This window comes from Nycticebus coucang, chromosome 8 (genome assembly GCF_027406575.1).
Source record: "Nycticebus coucang isolate mNycCou1 chromosome 8, mNycCou1.pri, whole genome shotgun sequence".
NCBI classification, from domain to species: Eukaryota; Metazoa; Chordata; class Mammalia; order Primates; family Lorisidae; genus Nycticebus; species Nycticebus coucang.
In genome coordinates, this window is record NC_069787.1 from 77,306,851 (window position 1) to 77,324,269 (window position 17,419).

The window sequence follows — 17,419 nt, forward strand, 5'->3', positions numbered from 1 at the left end:
AACAATCTTGAAAACGAACAGAACTGGAAGACCCACTTCCTGATTTCAAAACACATTGCAAAGCTAGAGTAATCAAAACACCATGGTAATGGCATAAGAAAGGACAAACAGATCAATGGAAAAAAAACTGAAAACCCAGAAATAAACCCTGTATAAAATGATTTCTGATGAAGACACCAAGACCATTTCATGCGGAAAAGACACTCTTCAGCAAATGGTTTTAGGAAAACTGGATGTCCACCAGCAAAAAACATGAAGTTGGGCCTTTATCTTATACCATGTACAAAAATTTAATTCAAAATGAGTTAAATGTTGAGACTATAAAACTCCTAGAAGCAAACTAGGAGAAATGTTATGTGATTGAACTTGGCAATGATTTCCTGGATATGATGCCAAAAGCACACACAGCAAGGCAGAAAGACAAATGGCATTAGATCAAACTCAAAACCTTTGTGCATCAAAGGACAAGATCAATGGAGTGGGGAAAAGGTGGTTGAAGAAAAAATTTTAAGTCATGCATCAGTTAAGGGATTACTATCCAGAATACACAAAGAATGCCTGCACTTAAACAACAAAAAATAAAATAACCGGGCGGCACCTGTGGCTCAAAGGAGTAGGGTGACGCTCCCATATGCCGGAGGTGACGGGTTCAAACCCAGGCCCGGCCAAAAACTGCAAAAATAAAAATAAAAATAAAATAGAATAAAATAAAATAACCTGATTTAAAAATGGGCAAAGGGTTTGAATAGACATCTCTCCAAAGATAGTATACAAATGGCCAATAAACACATGAAAAAATGTTCAACATTCCTAATCATAAGAAAACTGCAAATCAAAACCACAGTGAGGTATCACCTCACATTCATTAGAATGGCCACTATCAAAAAAGAAGAAAGGCTGGCCAGGAACAGAAGCTCATGTCTGTAATCCCAGTACTCAGGGAGGCTGGAGCAGTTGGATTGCTTGAGCTCAAGAGTTTGAGACCAGCCTGAGCAAGAGCAAAACCCCATCTCTACTAAAAATAGAAAAACTGAGGCAAGGGGACCAGGGCTTGAGCCCTGGAGTTCGAGGATGCCATGAGCTATGATGATGCCATGGCACTTCATTTAGGGTGACAGACTAAAATTGTCTCTAAAAAAAAAGAGAAAAAAACATAAATTAGCATTGGCAAGGACTTGGAGAAACTGCAACCCTTGTGCACTGGGTGAGATCATAAAATGGTACAACTCCTAACGAAAACAGTATGAGAAAACCACAAAAAATTAAAAATGGAACTCCCACATGATCCAGTAATCCCACTTTGGGGTATATATACAAAAAAAATTGAAAACAGAATCTCATACACCCATGTTCACAACAATACTTTTCATACTAGTCAAGAAGGTGGAAGCAACCCAAATGTTCATCAATGGATGAATGGATAAATAAAACGTGGTGTGTACATACAAAGGAATGTCATATGGCAGCTTTACAAAGGATGGCAGTCCAGCCGTGTGCTATAACATGAATGAACCCAAAGAGCATGATGTCAAGTGATATCATCTGGTCACAAAAAGACAAATATTGTATGGTTCTACATACAAGATACATTTAAAGTAGTCAAATTCATAGAAACAGAAAGAATGCTGGTGATCGGGAGCTGGGGGGAGCAGGAAAAGGGGAGTTGTTTAATGGGTACAGTTTCATGTTTGCAAGATGGAAAAGTTCCTGGAGATATATTTCACAACAATGTGAATATACTTAACACTATTGAACTGTACACTCAAAATACAGTAAATTTAATGGTAGGCATTTTTTCCTCAATAAAAATAAGCATAATTGGGTGGCGCCTGTGGCTCAGTCGGTAAGGCGCCGGCCCCATATGCCGAGGGTGGCGGGTTCAAACCCGGCCCCGGCCAAACTGCAACCAAAAAATAGCCGGGCGTTGTGGCGGGCGCCTGTAGTCCCAGCTGCTCGGGAGGCTGAGGCAAGAGAATTGCTTAAGCCCAGGAGTTGGAGGTTGCTGTGAGCTGTGTGAGGCCACGGCACTCTACCGAGGGCCATAAAGTGAGACTCTGTCTCTACAAAAAAAAAAAATAATAATAATAAGCATAATTGAGACAATCAGGAAAAAGTGAACACTAATTCTTTACACAAGAACACTTATGGAGAGGTAGAAGATCTGCCTTCTAGCCTCCAATCTCCTAACAAGGTGTTAGAGATAGTCAAGAATCACTGTTAATTTCATGGAATACGATAAAAATGTTCTGGTTATATTCTTTAAAAAAGGATTCATACTAGAGGAATGCTGGGAGTAAAACTATGTTTTCTAAGATTTCTCTTAATATATGCCAGCCAAAAAGGAAAAAAAAAAAAAAGAGTGTGGGGCAGCATAGCTAAGAAAAGGTGGCAGAATGATTCCAGTTGCTGAAGCTGGGTAATGAGTGTATGTCAGCAGAAAACGTTTAAAACAAACCAAACAAAATAAGAAGAGGAAAAAAGGATGGATGGATGTCTGCGATGAATAGCAGTAGGGTTAATTTATCGAGATTTTGTAACAAGAGCATCATCCTACACACGCTATCACTAATCTTTGAAAAGCATTGCATTTTAAATTGCATTCTTTTCTAAAAAGAAACAAATGAGGCTCGGCGCTCATAGCACAGCGATTACAGCACCGGTGCCACATATACCAAGGCTGGCGGGTTCGAACCCAGCCTGGGCCAGCTAAACAACAATGATAATTGCAGCAAAAAAATAGCCAGACGTTGTGGTGGGTTCTTGTAGTCCCAGCTACTTGGGAGCAAGAGAATTGCTTAACCCTTAGAGTTTGAGGTTGCTGTGAGCTGTGATGCAATTACCTAGGGCAGCAAAGTGAGACTCTGTCTCAGGAAGAAAAAAAAAGAAAGAAATGATATCGAAGGAATTCAAGCTTCAAGCAAATGTTTCTCACAAAACACAAACAAGGTAAATGGATTAAGAACACTGAACACAGGAACTCAAGAGCGTTAAGAAAAGCTGCTCACCGGGGCCAAATTTTGACACTAATGGAGAAATTTCTGCTGGGAAAACATTCATCAAGTCAGAGAACATAAACCAGGTCTAAGAGAGTGATGATACCATAAACCAGTAATGAAAGGGTGTTGATACCATTAACCAGGAATGAGAGGGCGTTGGTACCATAAACCAGGAATGACAGGGCGTTGATACCATTTCACAGATAGATAGGAGGGACCTGCCTCCTTTCTGCTGATAGAAGGCAACCAGCCAAGCAAGGACTTCAGAGTAGATAAAGGGTCCATAAGACCACAAAATGCAGAAACGAGTATAATTGTGACTGATTTGTTACTTAGTTCAATGTAAGAATTTCACATTGTATATCGAAGCAGTACCCTGAACACCGTAACCCCATAAACACATCAATGTACAAAGTTATGATTTAATTAAAAATAATTAAAAGAAAAGAGAAGACCACAAAATGATGGAGTTCAAGAGAAAGAGACAAAGATGCAAGATTAAAAAAAAAAAAAAAAGGGCGGCGCCTGTGGCTCAGTCGGTAGGCGCCAGCCCCATATACCGAGCGTGGCGGGTTCAAACCCGGCCCCGGCCAAACTGCAACCAAAAAAAATAGCCGGGCGTTGTGGCGGGCGCCTGTAGTCCCAGCTGCTCGGGAGGCTGAGGCAAGAGAATTGCTTAAGCCCAGGAGTTGGAGGTTGCTGTGAGCTGTGTGAGGCCACGGCACTCTACCGAGGGCCATAAAGTGAGACTCTGTCTCTACAAAAAAAAAAAAACACAAAAAACAGGACTTGATGAAAGCTAATTTCATCAAGCCCAGGGTGCTGATAAGAAAGATACACAATCAAGAAACCAGTGAAAAAATAACATACAATAGGTGAGTCAAACGCTACCAGCAGCACCCAAGAGTAGAAAGTGAAATGGTACCATCTAGCCTAGTTTTGTAAAATACAAAACAAAAGACAAGTGAAAGGCAGTAAGAATAATCCTAAAATGGGGTCAGGTCATAAGAAAGCAAGAAAAGTTTGGAAGAATAGCCTTATGAGCCCAGGAAGGATGGCAAGTCTGAAGATGGACCATGGAGAAGGGAGTCAGGGGATTGGGTACTGGCCAACTGGCGGGGGCAAGTTACTTCTCCCCTGGGATCCCCTGTCTGCAAAATACGTTAGAAGAAGGGTTCTCCAGGGTCCCTTCCTCCACTATGAAATTCTGTTTCTCTCCAAAGTTATTCCTGGCTATAAGGATGACTGAATATGATTTGGGTGGGGGGTGGGGGATAAGGAAATCACCAAAATTTCAACTCAAAGATACTTTTTAAACTTGACTGAATGGCCTGCTGTCAATATCTTAGCTGCCTGGGAAGAAGAAGAGGGGTCTCCAGGATCCCCCAGAACCATGCTGCACACCAAGAAGACAAGAAGGAAATGAATAAACTCCCTCCATTAGGCAGACCGTGCACAAAGAGACCTCTACACAGGCAGAAGAAAGCAAACCCCAGCAGTGGCTGCTTTGACAAATCTCTAGCCCCTGCAGCAGGTGGCATGCTGCCCACCCACATTCCCCAGGTCTGGCTACTCCAAGTCTCTGGGCACCTGCACCTAACACTGTTCTTTAGCAAACCCCAATGTGATGTTGAAAAATTAATATAACATCGAGCGTTTACTGTGCACACTGTGCCACATGAAATTCCTATACTAAGGCTTAATATCCACTCAGCAAAACAATCTTGAGGTAGATATAACTATCCCCACTTTAGGGTTGATGGAAACGAGAGGTCAATGAGAGCAAGCCACTTGCCCTATGATACTGTCCTACTAGTGAGCAGGGGAGCCTCTCCCCTCAGAGAGAATGTCTTCATTCCTTTTCCATCACAAGTCTAAACCACCTAGTAAGAGACCAGTGCTGAATCAAGGCCCTCGGTATTCCAGTTAGGCCTTTCCTAACAGTAGTGATTAAATGCTGCCTGGGATCTATCCAGGATCAAGGGTCTCTTGCCTCTGTCACAAACACTGGGCCAACAGAGTTGGGGTCACTCCAGACATGGTAACCCCCGCCAGGTTTTCTATGGCTCTAGAGGCCAGAAGGGATGGCCCCATCATTCCATGGCCAGAATGTAAGAGCAGCTCTTCTTATGAGGCTAGACAGGTGGCCCAGCAGAAAGGGTAGTCCCCACATTCCAAAGTCAGGAACCAGGAAGGGGAGCCTGAGAGGCCAGGGGAGCCAAGAGGCCCTTCCTGAGGCTGGAGCCCTGCTTCTACCCCTGTAAGCCTCAACTCCTCCACTGGTAGAAAGCAGACCTAGCACCTAACAAAAAAATCAAGCCCAAACTGGCTTGGGCCCAAGAGAGTTCCAGTTTCCCACCTCTTCTTCAAATTCAACAGACCTCCTGCAATGAAACTAGCCAACTTCCTTCCAGGCCACTGTCCATGCAGTTATGGATTAAACTGAAATCAGCCTCAAGCAAATAACTTTGACAGAAGGAACATCAGGTCCTAGTCCTCTTCATTCTCTCTGCATGGTTAACTTTGTTTGAATCCTGCACTCGCCTGTAACAGATACAGCTATTTAATTATCAGACAGTGGAAAGAACATTTTTATTGGGAGGTGGAAGACCTGGCATCTAGCCTCACATCTCCTACATACCCAGTCATATTGCCTCTTTGTCTTAGTTTCCACATCTCTAAACAGGGAAAAGCACCCAGAACCTAATCACCTCACCTGAGGGTTGTATAAAATGAGACAAGGGAGGCAAAACCCTGGGCACTCCTAAGCAGCAGCAGCAGTGGGGTGATTTCTTTTCCTCATCCCACCTCCACCCCCAAAGTCCTAGGAGCACAGTTAAACAGCATCGCTCAAGGCCTGGAACAGGAGAACTTGCATTCTATCAGGTTATACCCATGCCCTCAATAAAGGTGACTCGATAGAATCAAAGGGGCCTTCTCTCTTACTTGTTTTCCCAAATTACCTGGCAACACTGTTCCTTACTAATAAAGGATATGGATCAATGATTCTGGACCATCTATGTCCTATACAGGGTTTAAAAACACCACGATGAAAATGCTCCTGCTGTTTCCTGGCTCTGCTTTCTAGAGATGTCCCTTTCTAGCAACCCCATGCTGCAGTTCATCCCTATGAGCTCTGCAGAAGGTGCCATCACCTGGAAAACAGATGTGAGCTCTAGTATATGTGGTCTTAGTGACCTCACAAGTGCATATAAAAAAGCAATTAGCCATTTACACAGTTAAACCAGCCTGAACTTGCCAGGCAGCCCCACCACAAGAGTACAATGGCAGGGCAGGGCAGGAAAGGCCGGAGGGGTAAAGCAGGCAAGCTACTCTGAAGCAGGACACAATGGAGAACAAGGGAAGGACAGAGGGACACAGGGAGGGACTGGTCAGGGAGCCCGCTGCAGGATGAGCTGCGTAATCTCCGCCCTGCTACCCAACCTCATGGGTATCCCGTAATAGGCTGTGCCTGGGCTGACATACACAAATGTTTCCTGGGCCACTCGGTAGAGACCAGCAAAGAAGGGGTTCAGGAGGTAGGCTGCCACGTTCAAGGGGAAGATTTGCCCAGCATGTGTGTGACCAGAAAGGATCAAGTTAATGTCTGGCCGACTCTGGAGGGCTCTCTTGGCAGCCAGAGGCTGGTGAGCTAGGAGGATGATGGTGTGGTCTGGGCTGCAGCCCTTCAGAGCTTTGACAAGATCCATGCCATGCCCAGAGTAGTGCAGGATGTCTGCTTCAATATCGTCCACCCCAGCCAAGCAGATCCAGTTGTTATCTTCACTACCACCAGAACCACCACTTTGGGCTCCTGTAGCAGAAATCTTCACATTCTCATTGTGAAGAGGCTGGACGTGCAGGGATTCCAGCAGTGCAAACCAGTTGCTGACATCCGAGGTGTAGTACTCATGATTGCCTGTGACAAAGTAGGTGCCGAGGCGTGAACGGAGCTGGCCCAAAGGAGCAACAGCTGTCCGCAGGACCGACGCTTCTGAATCAGAGAGGTCACCCACGATCACTGTGACATCTGGCTCCAGCACGTTCACCATCCTCACAAACATCTCCATCTTTGTCCTGCCCACTGTGGGGCCCAAGTGGATGTCTGAGAGGAGCGCGATCTTGAGGTTGTTCATAGAGGGGGGCAGCTGATTGATGGGTACCTCCACGGTTCTCACAGTTGGGGGCTGGGCAGCATTCAGAAGCCCTGCCACGCTGAGCACAGCAGTCACTACAACAGCCAGGGCGGGCCTGAGCACCAGCTTCCTTGTCTTGTCAAGACTGCTCACGACCCTACCACTGCGCCAGGCCAAGAGCTGACAGGCTTGCTCCATGCCGCTGAGGATGCAGAGGAAGAAGACCATGATGACATACGCGCCCAGGCAGGAGTAGGCTGCCAAGGAAAAGAGATAGGGCTCCTCAGCCACTAAAAAGAGCATGGTGAAGAAACTAGAATGGGCCAGGGCCAGAAATCCCAGAACAGCCACCTTCCAGAGCTGAAAACAGGTCGACTCCGCAGCTGGGGAATGGCAGAGGTTGCTCACTGTGCTGCGCCAGATGTACACAGAGCCGATGAGCATGAGTGAATTGGCAAACAGGGCGAGCTGCAGGCGAAACAGCCAACGCCAGGCCCTGAGCTCAAGGCTCTCTGCTAGATAGGAGCGGGAGATGATCATGGACACGAAGACAGTGACAGCAGCCAGGGCGGCCTTCACACCTAGGGACAGCTGCCTGAAGATGGCCATTTTCTCTGCTCCTAGCAGGGCCCCCACCAGTTCTGTGCAGGTGGGCTCTGGAAATGAATTCCTTAGAAAGGACAGTGGCCAAGGAGAGGTTTCCAGGTCAACTCCGCCTGCAACCAGGAACCGGCATCAGCTTTGTGGGTTATTAGATTGTCCTTGTCCCCATTCAAAACCCAAAGGCCATTTACACCTCCCCAACCCACCTTGAATCCAAACCACTCAAGTATCAGTCAGTTGCTAACTAAGATTTATTATTCAAATAGATACACACAGGATTGTGATGTGATAGGCAGTTTTCTTTTCTTTTACAACATTTTTTATATGTTTAAAGTTTCTCCACAAAGAGCATGCACTTCTGTAAGAAAAACATTATTCTTCATCAGTGATTCTCAAAGTAGAGTCTGGGAACACTCTTTTAGGGGTACATATAGTCAAAAGTATTTTCCTAACAATACTAAGCCCGCTACTCCCTTTTTCATTCTCACTCATGAGTATGCAGTGGAGTTTTCCAGGGGCCATTTGACATGTGATATGGCAACAGACTGAATGCAGAAGTAGATGTGAAAATCTGTCTTCTGTTCAGACAGAGAGGAAAGAGATTTGCTGATAGGTAAAACAATGCAACTTTTGCCCTAAATTTTTGGGGAGAAACATTGTTATTTTTACATAAAAGTATAGTTCATTAACATGTGATATTATTTCTCAAATAACATGTGATATTACTTCTCAAATAAATAATTTTTTTTTTTTTAGAGACAGAGTCTCACTTTGTCACCCTCGGTAGAGTGCCTGGTGTCATATCTCACAGCAACCTCCAACTCTTGGGCTCAATCGATCCTCTTGTCTCAGCCTCCCAAGTAGCTGGGACTAAAGGCACCCGGCTATTTTTAGAGACAGGGTCTCAAGCTTGCTCAGGCTGGTCTAGAACCTGTGAGCTGAAGCAATCCACCCACCTCAGCTTCCCAGAGTAGGATTACAGTCATGAGCTACCATGTCAGGCCTATAAATAAATACTGTAAAAATTGCTCTTAATTTCTGGGACAATTCAAGTTTGAGAACCACTGTTCTAAAGAAATGCAAATAAGGGCTCAGCGCCTGTGGCTCAAGCAGCTAAGGCGCCAGCCACATACATGAGAGCTGGCAGGTTAGAATCCAGCCAGGGCCTGCCAAACAACGACAACTACAACCAAAAAATAGCTGGGTATTGTGGTGGGCGCCCGTAGTCCTAGCTACTGGGGAGGCTGAGGCAAGAGAATCGCTTTAAGCCCAGGAGTTGGAGGTTGCTGTGAGCTGTGATGCCACAGCACTCTACCCAGGGCGACAGCTTGAGGCTCCGTCTCAAAAAAAGAAAAAGAAATGCAAATAAGGAAATAACCCAAAACTAGCCTACGCATATCTTTCTTCAGCTCTCACTCTGTACAGAAGCCCAGCAAAGACACCTGCCATGAGAATTCCTGGAGTGATGCCAGCCTTTTTGTGTAGCCACAGGCATGGCAGCCAAGGGACATCCACCCAATGGCGCTGCACAAGACTGATGTGCTAACATCACACTGAAGGGCTGCCCTGTCCACCTGTTCCTCATCCATATGTCCTTAACCTCTCCCTCCCCACGCCCAGATAATAGTTAAGATCTGCCTTCCCCCTACTCCCTTGACTTGCCACTGTTCTGAACTATTCCCCAATTTCATCTTTACCAGTGGTTGTCATAGCTGGCTAGATCTGACTCCCAAGGCTCCGCCAGGCCTCCTGGACAAGAAAACTGTCTACAAAAAAAAATAAAAAAGGAGGGGGGTACAGGGGAACCACAGGTCTGGTGAAGAGGGAGAAGCAAATACTCAATTTGAGGTCTTTTCCCAAAATGAAAACACTTGCAGCAGCCGTTTTCCAAATATTTAAAAATTTCAACCTTTCTTTTAAATAAATGTCTGACTTTTCTCCGCCTTACGCAAACCTTTGTCAAAGAGTGTAACTTGACAAGCCCACTGGCTCAAATTCCTTTGTTACTTAAAACCTGTCCCAGACTCAGCCCACCCAAACTCCAGAGCTCAAGTGGTTCGCTGGACGTTCAGAGAACCTGCCTGTTTTGCAAACCCCTTCTCCTTTGATGCTGCGGGTTTTGAAGACCCTTTCTCCTTCGATGCCAACCTCTCCAGGTAGCGCTTCCCAGCCCCCCAGGCGCCGCCTCGGCTCTGGCGAATGGGATCTGCGAGAGGACCCCCAGGCTGTCCTCCCTCTCCCCGCAGACCGGCAGGGCCCTGCACCTCACCCACTCGCCTCTCCAGACCTCCCTCCATCCGCGCTGCCGCCCCCTTGCCGCCCGCCTCTTTTCCCCGCCTCGACCTGGGGCGTCAAACCCTGAAGGAAAATGGTCCCATGAAAGCAATGAAAAACTCGAGCTAACAAGCAGGCGGCGGAGAGTGGTGAGAACGTAACGAGGTGTTTGAAAAGGGAAATCACCCCAAGAAAAATAATCTAATGTTCCCACTGCAGGGACCTCTCCTGACCCCATTTTTCTCCTTCCGGAGCGCTCCTCAGAGCCCCGAGTAAGGGCGGGCGCCCCAAGTCCAAGCGCCCTCTACTAACCCCAACAACTTGGAATCCCCCTCTCGGAAAGCCAAAGTTAGAAAGGGTTAAGCGCACCTCAGCTCACCCCCTCCTTACAGAGAGAAGGAAGTGGGTCCCAGCGAAAAGGCCGACCGGAGCGGAACACACTAGCTCCCCAGCCGCGGAGCCCGGCGCGCGCCCGGCCCTGCCCGTCCCGCCCCCGACGGGAGGGCCGGTCCGCTGCCTGAGCTCTGCCAGCTGCCCGCCTGCGGGGGGTGCCAGGGTCTAGGATCCCCGCCCCGCAGGACCCCGAGCGGCCGCGGCCCCGCCCGGGTCCCCTCCAGCCTGTCCTCTAGCAGTGATTCCCCGTGCCGGAGTCCCGCAGACTTACGAACAAGCCCGGCGCAGAGGCCAGAAGCAGCGGCGCCAGCAGCAGAGAGAAGACGCGAAGCAGGAGTCCGGGCATGATCGCTCGCCAGCCTCCCGGCTCCGCAGTCTGCACCCAGGCCAGCCGCTCGGGGTCATTTGACTGAGGACCCAAGGCCTGGCACCGCCCCTCGCCGGCCCAGCCTCCAGCCCCGGCGTCGGCTCCGCCCCGCGGCGGCAAAGTCCGGCGGGTGGGCGGGGCCTGAGGGTCACGCGCCGCCTCGTGATGCCGGGACAGTGTTCTCTGGGTTTTGCTAGCCTCTGCCGGAGGAGGAGACTCTGTGGAATGGCAAACTGGAGGCCCAGCTGTCAGCAGCTTGATAAAGCGCCTGTGGGTTAGATATTGACAAGGGTCCTCTGCCACCCTGTGAGAGCTGAAGGGGGAAATTGATAACTAACCTAGAATGTACTAGATCCAATCTTGCGGCATCCTATACTGGCTCTTTGGAAAACCAGACCAGGGGTTTGCAAAGTGTGGTCCCTGGACCAACCATATCAACATCACCAGGAAATTGGTTTTTTTTGTTTGTTTGTTTGTTTGTTTTTTTTTGAGACAGTCTCACTTTGTCGTCCTCGGTAGAGTGCTGTAGCGTCACAGCTCACAGTAACCTCCAGCTCTTGGGCTTAAGCAATTCTCTTGCCTCAGCCTCCTAGGTAGCTGGGACTACAGGCGCCCGCCGCAACGCCCGGCTGTTTTGTCGTTGCAGTTTGGCCGGGACTGGGTTCGAACTCGCCACCCTTGATATATGGGGCTGGCGCCCTACTCACTGAGCCAGAGGCGCCGCCCAGGAACTTGTTAAAAATGTAAATTCTGAGGCGGCGCCTGCGGCTCAAAGGAGTAGGGCGCCGGCCTCATATGCCGGAGGTGGCGGGTTCAAACCCAGCCCCGGCGGCCCGAAACTGCAAAAAAAAAAAAAAAAAAAGTAAATTCTGGGGTCGCATGCCCAAAGCTCTGAATCAGAAACTCTAGGGTTAAGGCCCAGATTTTTGTAATTTTACAAACTGTGCAAATTATTCCCATGAACACTGAAGTTTGAGAACCACTGCTCTAGATTCTGATGAATTAATAGGTATGGCTCAACTGTGGCAAAATAATTCTTAATACCTGCTCCAAAGCTCCAGAGTGTGCAGAATTTTAATTTCGTCTTTGGGTTTTGAGTGACAAGAACAACATTCCCCCCCCCCCCACACACACACACACCTTTCAGGGTTTTGTTTATTTTATTTTGTTTTGTTTTGTTTTTTTGAGACAGTCTCATTCTGTTGCCCAGGGTAGAGTGCCATGGCACCATCCTAGCTCACAGCAACTTCAAAATCCTGTTGCTTCAGCCTCCCCGGTAGCTGGAACTACCCCTGCCCACTAAGACGCCTGGCTAGTTTGTCTACGTGTAGTTTAGAGGGGATTTCATTCTTGCTCAGGCTGGTCTGGAACTCCTGCACTCAAGCAATCCACCTCCTCAGCCTTCCAGAGTGCTGGGATTGCAGGTGCATGCCACTGTGTCTGGCCCCCCTTTCAGTTTTGCATAGAATCCCTGTGATGCAGGCATGAAATAATAATATTTTTACATTTGGGGAAATAAAGACTCTACTTGTTAGTTACCTTATTCAGGGCCTGGGGTTACTACAGAGCTGAGTTTAAAGTTAAAATTTTCTTCCTGGCTGCTTTCCTGCATTCTCTGAAAATACTGCCTTCTACTTACTGTGTAAGTTTTAGCTTCAGTCAAAACTGAGTTTTAGGCTCAGCGCCTGTAGCTCAGTGAGTAGAGCACCAGCCACATACACTGAGGCTGGCAGGTGGCAGGTTCGAGTCCAGCCCCGGCCTGCTAAACAACAATGACAACTGCAACAAAAAAATAGCCGAGCTTTGCGGTGAGCACCTGTAGTCCCAGCTACTGGGAGGCTGAGGCAAGAGAATCACTTAAGCCTAAGAGTTGGAAAACTAATTTGTATATGGATATGGTTTTTAAAAATACCGGCAAATGATATGCTTCTACTTTTTTAGTTTGTGATAAATATATCCCAAATGGATATAAAATAACACTTTTCAATACATGACTTCATTTATCAATGTAATTCTGATTTTAAGGCTTATTTAAATAAATTTGTATGAGCTATGTCCTTGTTCTTAAGAATTGAAAAATGGATGTAACTACACAATGGATATGTTTCTCAAGGCTATGTATAAAGCAACTTTTACATAAGCGTAATTCGTGGTGGCTGCTGAAATGCAACTTTGAATTTCTGTATTTGCTTTCTCTTTCATAAAATTTAACTAAAGAGAAAAAAAAATTTAAAGAAAACAAAAAGCCTAAGAGTTGGAGGTTGCTATGAGCCTTGATGCCACGTCACTCTACGAAGGGCAGCATAGTGAGACTCAAAAAATAACCCAAAACTTAGTTTCAGAGAAAGAAACTTTTAAGGCAATTGATTATTTATGTATATATATGGATAAACACACAGGGTAGTCATAAAGTTCGTGGGCAATTGCCCTCATTCACCTGTGGGTTAGATATTGATAAGGGTCCTCTGCTGCCCTGAGAGAGCTGAAAGGGGAAATTTGTAACTAAACTTGAATGTACTGGATCTAATCTTGCATCGTCCTATACTGGCTCTTTGGAAAACCAGACCAGGGGTTTGCAAAGTGTGGTCCCTGGACCAACCATATCAACATCACCAGGAAACCTCTATATATAATAGAACCTTTATAGTTGACCAACTCCCTCATTGACCACCTCCTTAAGTTGACCTAATTTTCACAGACTGGACATGTAACACGTGTACATATCAGTACAGTAGGCCTAGTTCCTTATGTTGACTTCTCTGTCTGTTGACCAGTTTGTTACAGTCCCTTGAGCAGTCAACTTACAGAGGTTCTACTGTGTATAGTATATTGAAATTTTTTCCACAGCTTTTTTTTTTTCTGAGACAGAGCCTCAAGCTGTTGTCCTGGGTAGAGTGCTCTGGCACCACAGCTCACAGCAACCTCCAACTCCTAGGCTCAAGTGATTCTCCTGCATCCGCCTCCCAAGTAGCTAGGACTACAGGTGCCTGCCACAACACCCGGCTATTTTTTGGTTGCAGCCATCATTGTTGTTTTTTGGTGGGCCCAGGCTGGATTCGAACCCACCATCTCAGGTGTATGTGGCTGGCACCCTAGCCACTTGAGCCACAGGCACCGAACCACCACAGCTTTTTAAAATTCTGATTTACATGCCATAAATTTTACCCATTTCAAATATTCTTGAACTTTTATTTTAACTTCTTATTTCAAAAAGTAAAAATCTGTGATTAAATTATGCTATCTATTGACCAGACTTTGGTTAGGCTATCCTGAGCCCTCTTCTCAACGAGGCTTCAACTTTGGTCTTGTTCTTACCAGGCCTGCATCACTAAGTCTTAGCAAATTCCTACTAAAGTCAGTTTAGGGTACATGTCCTTACCCTTACTGTGTCCTCTGGGGTAATTTTCCTCCCACTGATCCCCTCAGTTTGCTAATTGGCTATAAATCCCCAACTGTGTCTGCTATAGGAGTTGATTGGTATAACCGTCCCCTATTACAATGGAGCTGACCCCTATTGCAGCAACCTTGAATAAAGTCTTTCTTACCATTTTAACAAAAGTCAGAATCATTTTTTCTTGGCTAAGCTTAGCAGCTCATGCTTGTAATCCTAGCACTGTGGGAGGCCAAGATGGGAGGATCCTTTGAGCTCAGGAGTTCTAGACCAGCCTAAGCAGGATCCAAACCCAGTCTCTACTAAAAATAGAAAAACTAGCCAGGCAGACACCTACAATCCCAGCTACTCAGGAGGCGGAGCCAGGAGGATCCCTTGAGCCCCAGGAGTTTGAGGTTGCTGTGAGCTATGACACCACAGCACTAAAGTCTGAGCAGAAGAGTGAGACTCTGTCTCAAAAAAGCAAAAACAAACAACAATAACAACATTTGTTGTTAAATACTGTGAGTAATGACTATAAAAGTCAAAAATAGTGGTTAATGGGGGAGGGGGTGCTGAGATTGGGACATTGCTGAGAGAGAGGGAACCAAGTTTTGTTCCTTGGCCTGGAGGGTCCTTACAAGAGCCCAAACAACAGTTGGCCATAATATAACCCCTTAAGTCACTTTGTGTGTGTGAGTGTATTGTTTCCTGTATCTGTTTTTCATTAAAAAATAACTTTTAAAAACGTAAAAAAAAAAAAAAAACCACCTTAGTTTGTACATTGGTGTTCTAAAAACCTTTCATATTGCATAACAAAATAGCTAAATTTTCATTTGCTCATTCCTTTCTTCTCCCCCATTGGACCTTCTCTTGAGAGGAAGTAGCAGTCAGTCACTGCCTTTCCTTCCTCAGGCTTTTCCTATGCTTAGAATACCAACTCCCTCTCCTTGCACCGAGTCCTTAAGCTCTGCCATGCTAATCCAGTACTAAAGAGCAAAGCGCTCTGGAGGCAGGCACAGGTGAAATTCCACCTCTGCTACTTCACTATCTATGTAACTGTGGGCAGGATACCTAACCTCCCTGAGCCTTAGTTCCTTTATTGGTAAAGAAACTATAATAATATCAAACTCATTGGGATTTTGGGAGTTGCCAAAGATGATGACTATAAGATGTTTGCCAGGATGTTAGCAGGACAGCTGATGAAATAAGAATTAGACCTGTAGATAGTACCATGCATCAATGTGAATTTCCTGATTTTGATAATGGCACAAGGTCTAAAGATAAAATAATACTTCTGTATTAATTTATCGATTTTGGTAACTGTAATGTGACTATGTAAGAGATTATCCTTGGTTTCTAGGAAATAAAAGAGCATCATCTTTGCAACTGACTCTTAAATAACTCAGAAAAAAATGTGGAGAGGTGAGAGAGAGGAAAAATCCCAGAGCTGGTATTCCAGGCATGAAAAGAACCCAAGAAAGGAGAGCAAATGTAGCAAAATGTTAACATTTGGGAAATCATTGAAGGAATTCTTTGTACTGTTTTTTCAACTTTGTTTCTAAGTCCAAAATTATTAAAGAATGATGTTTAAAAAAAACAACAATTCTTAGCACAGAGCAGAGTTAACTTTCCCCATCTTCTTTCCCAGGCTGTAGATTCAAGGTTATAATATACAATAGGCATTTTTGACTGAATTGAGGCAGAAGGAGTTTATAGCAGGAGTTCACACACTAAGTTCAGAGAACCAAATGTGGCCTGCTGCCTGTTTTTGTGTGGCCTGCCAGCTAAGAGTGGTTTTTACAGCTCAGCACCTGTGGCTCAAGCAGCTAAGGCGCCAGCCACATGCACCTGAGCTGGCGGGGTCGAATACAGCCCAGGGCCCGCCAAACAACAATGATGGCTGCAACCAAAAAATAGCCGGTGGAGGCAGGAGACTCGCTTAAGCCCGGGAGTTGGAGATTGTGTGAGTTGTGACGCTTAAGCCCAGGAGTTGGAGATTGTGTGAGTTGTGTGAGGGCGACAGCTTGAGGCTCTGTCTCAAAAAAGAAAAGTGGTTTTTACTTTTTTTTTTTTTAGAGACAGAGTCTCACTTTGTCGCCCTGGGTGAAGTGCTGTGGCGTCACAGCTCACAACAACCTCCAGCTCTTGGGCTTAGGCGATTCTCTTGCCTCAGCCTTCCAGGTAGCTGGGACTATAGGTGCCTGCCACAATGCCCGGCTATTTTTTGTTGCAGTTTGGCAGGGGTCAGGATTGAACCCACCACCCTCGGTATATGGGGCCGGTGCCCTACTCACTGAGCCACAGGCACCTCCCTGGTTTTTACATTTTTAAATAGATATAAAAAAATCAAAAGAATATTTTATAACATTTAAAAATAATATGTGATTCCAATATCAATGTTTGTAAATAAAATTTTATTACAATCCTCCAATCCTCTACATATTGCAAATGGCTGCTTTCCTGCTACAGTAGCAGAGTTGAGTAACTACAGCATAGACCTCAGGGCCCACAAAGCCTAAAATATTTATTATCTGACCCTTTGTGGTAGAAGTTGCCAAAAGAGTATAGAATTCAGGGGTGTCCAAAATTTTTTTACTCTGCCACACTTTGCTTAGAAGAATAAGAGTTGTCTTGGGCCATACAGTAAATATACAAATACTAATGAAAACTAATTAGCAAAAAAACAAAAAAGTACTCTGCATACTTTCCATTGTATCTGACACCACAGTTAAGCAAAAAAATTTTCACAAAATAAGGATGCAGGGGCCGGGTGTTTTGGCCCACGCCTGTAATCCTAGCACTCAGGGAGGCTGAGGCAGGTGGATTGCCTGAGTTCACAGGTTCAAGACCAGCCTGAGCAACAGCGAGACCCCGTCTCTAAAAATAGCCAGGTGCTGTGGTAGGTGTCTATAGTCTCAGCTACTTGGGGGGCTGAGGCAAAAGAATCACTTGAGCCTAAGAATTAGTGGTTGCTATGAGCTATGACACCATGGTACTTTACTGATGGTGACAAATGAGACTCGGTCTCAAAATAAATAAATAAGGATGCAGGGTCCACTCCAGAATCTCCAAATGATCCTCCATGCTGCCATATTGAAAAATGTCACTCCCAGGCTCGGAGCCTGTAGCTCAGTGGCTAGGGTGCCAGCCACATACACCAGAGTTGGTGGGTTTGAATCTGGCCTGGGCCTGCAAAACAAGAATGACAATTACAACAAAAAAATAGCTGGGCATTGTGGTGGGCGCCTGTAGTCCCAGCTACCTGGGAGGCTGAGGT

At 45.9% G+C, this 17,419-nt stretch overlaps 2 protein-coding genes across 2 annotated transcripts in view; both read right to left on the reverse strand.

Annotated features, from left to right (window-relative positions):
* Positions 1 to 10,852, reverse strand: part of GLB1 (galactosidase beta 1) — a 97,921-nt gene extending 87,069 nt beyond the window's left edge. Inside the window, exon 1 of the mRNA XM_053599926.1 lies at positions 10,674 to 10,852. Coding sequence (XP_053455901.1) covers positions 10,674 to 10,748 — 75 coding nt within the window. The 5' untranslated portion in view covers positions 10,749 to 10,852. The remainder of the gene's footprint in view (positions 1 to 10,673) is intronic.
* On the reverse strand, positions 3,606 to 10,472 carry TMPPE (transmembrane protein with metallophosphoesterase domain). Its single transcript, XM_053599933.1, has 2 exons — positions 10,379 to 10,472; positions 3,606 to 7,848 (listed from the first exon to the last, which is right to left on the reverse strand). The coding sequence occupies exon 2, from the start codon at positions 7,739 to 7,741 to the stop codon at positions 6,389 to 6,391; it is 1,353 nt and encodes a 450-aa protein (XP_053455908.1). The 5' UTR covers positions 7,742 to 7,848; positions 10,379 to 10,472; the 3' UTR covers positions 3,606 to 6,388.
* Positions 10,853 to 17,419: the final 6,567 nt, after the last annotated feature.

What these genes read in the sequence shown, in the direction of transcription:
- TMPPE (XM_053599933.1), bottom strand. Translation starts at nt 7,741, where the DNA reads ATGGCCATCTTCAGGCAGCTGTCCCTAGGTGTGAAGGCCGCCCTGGCT.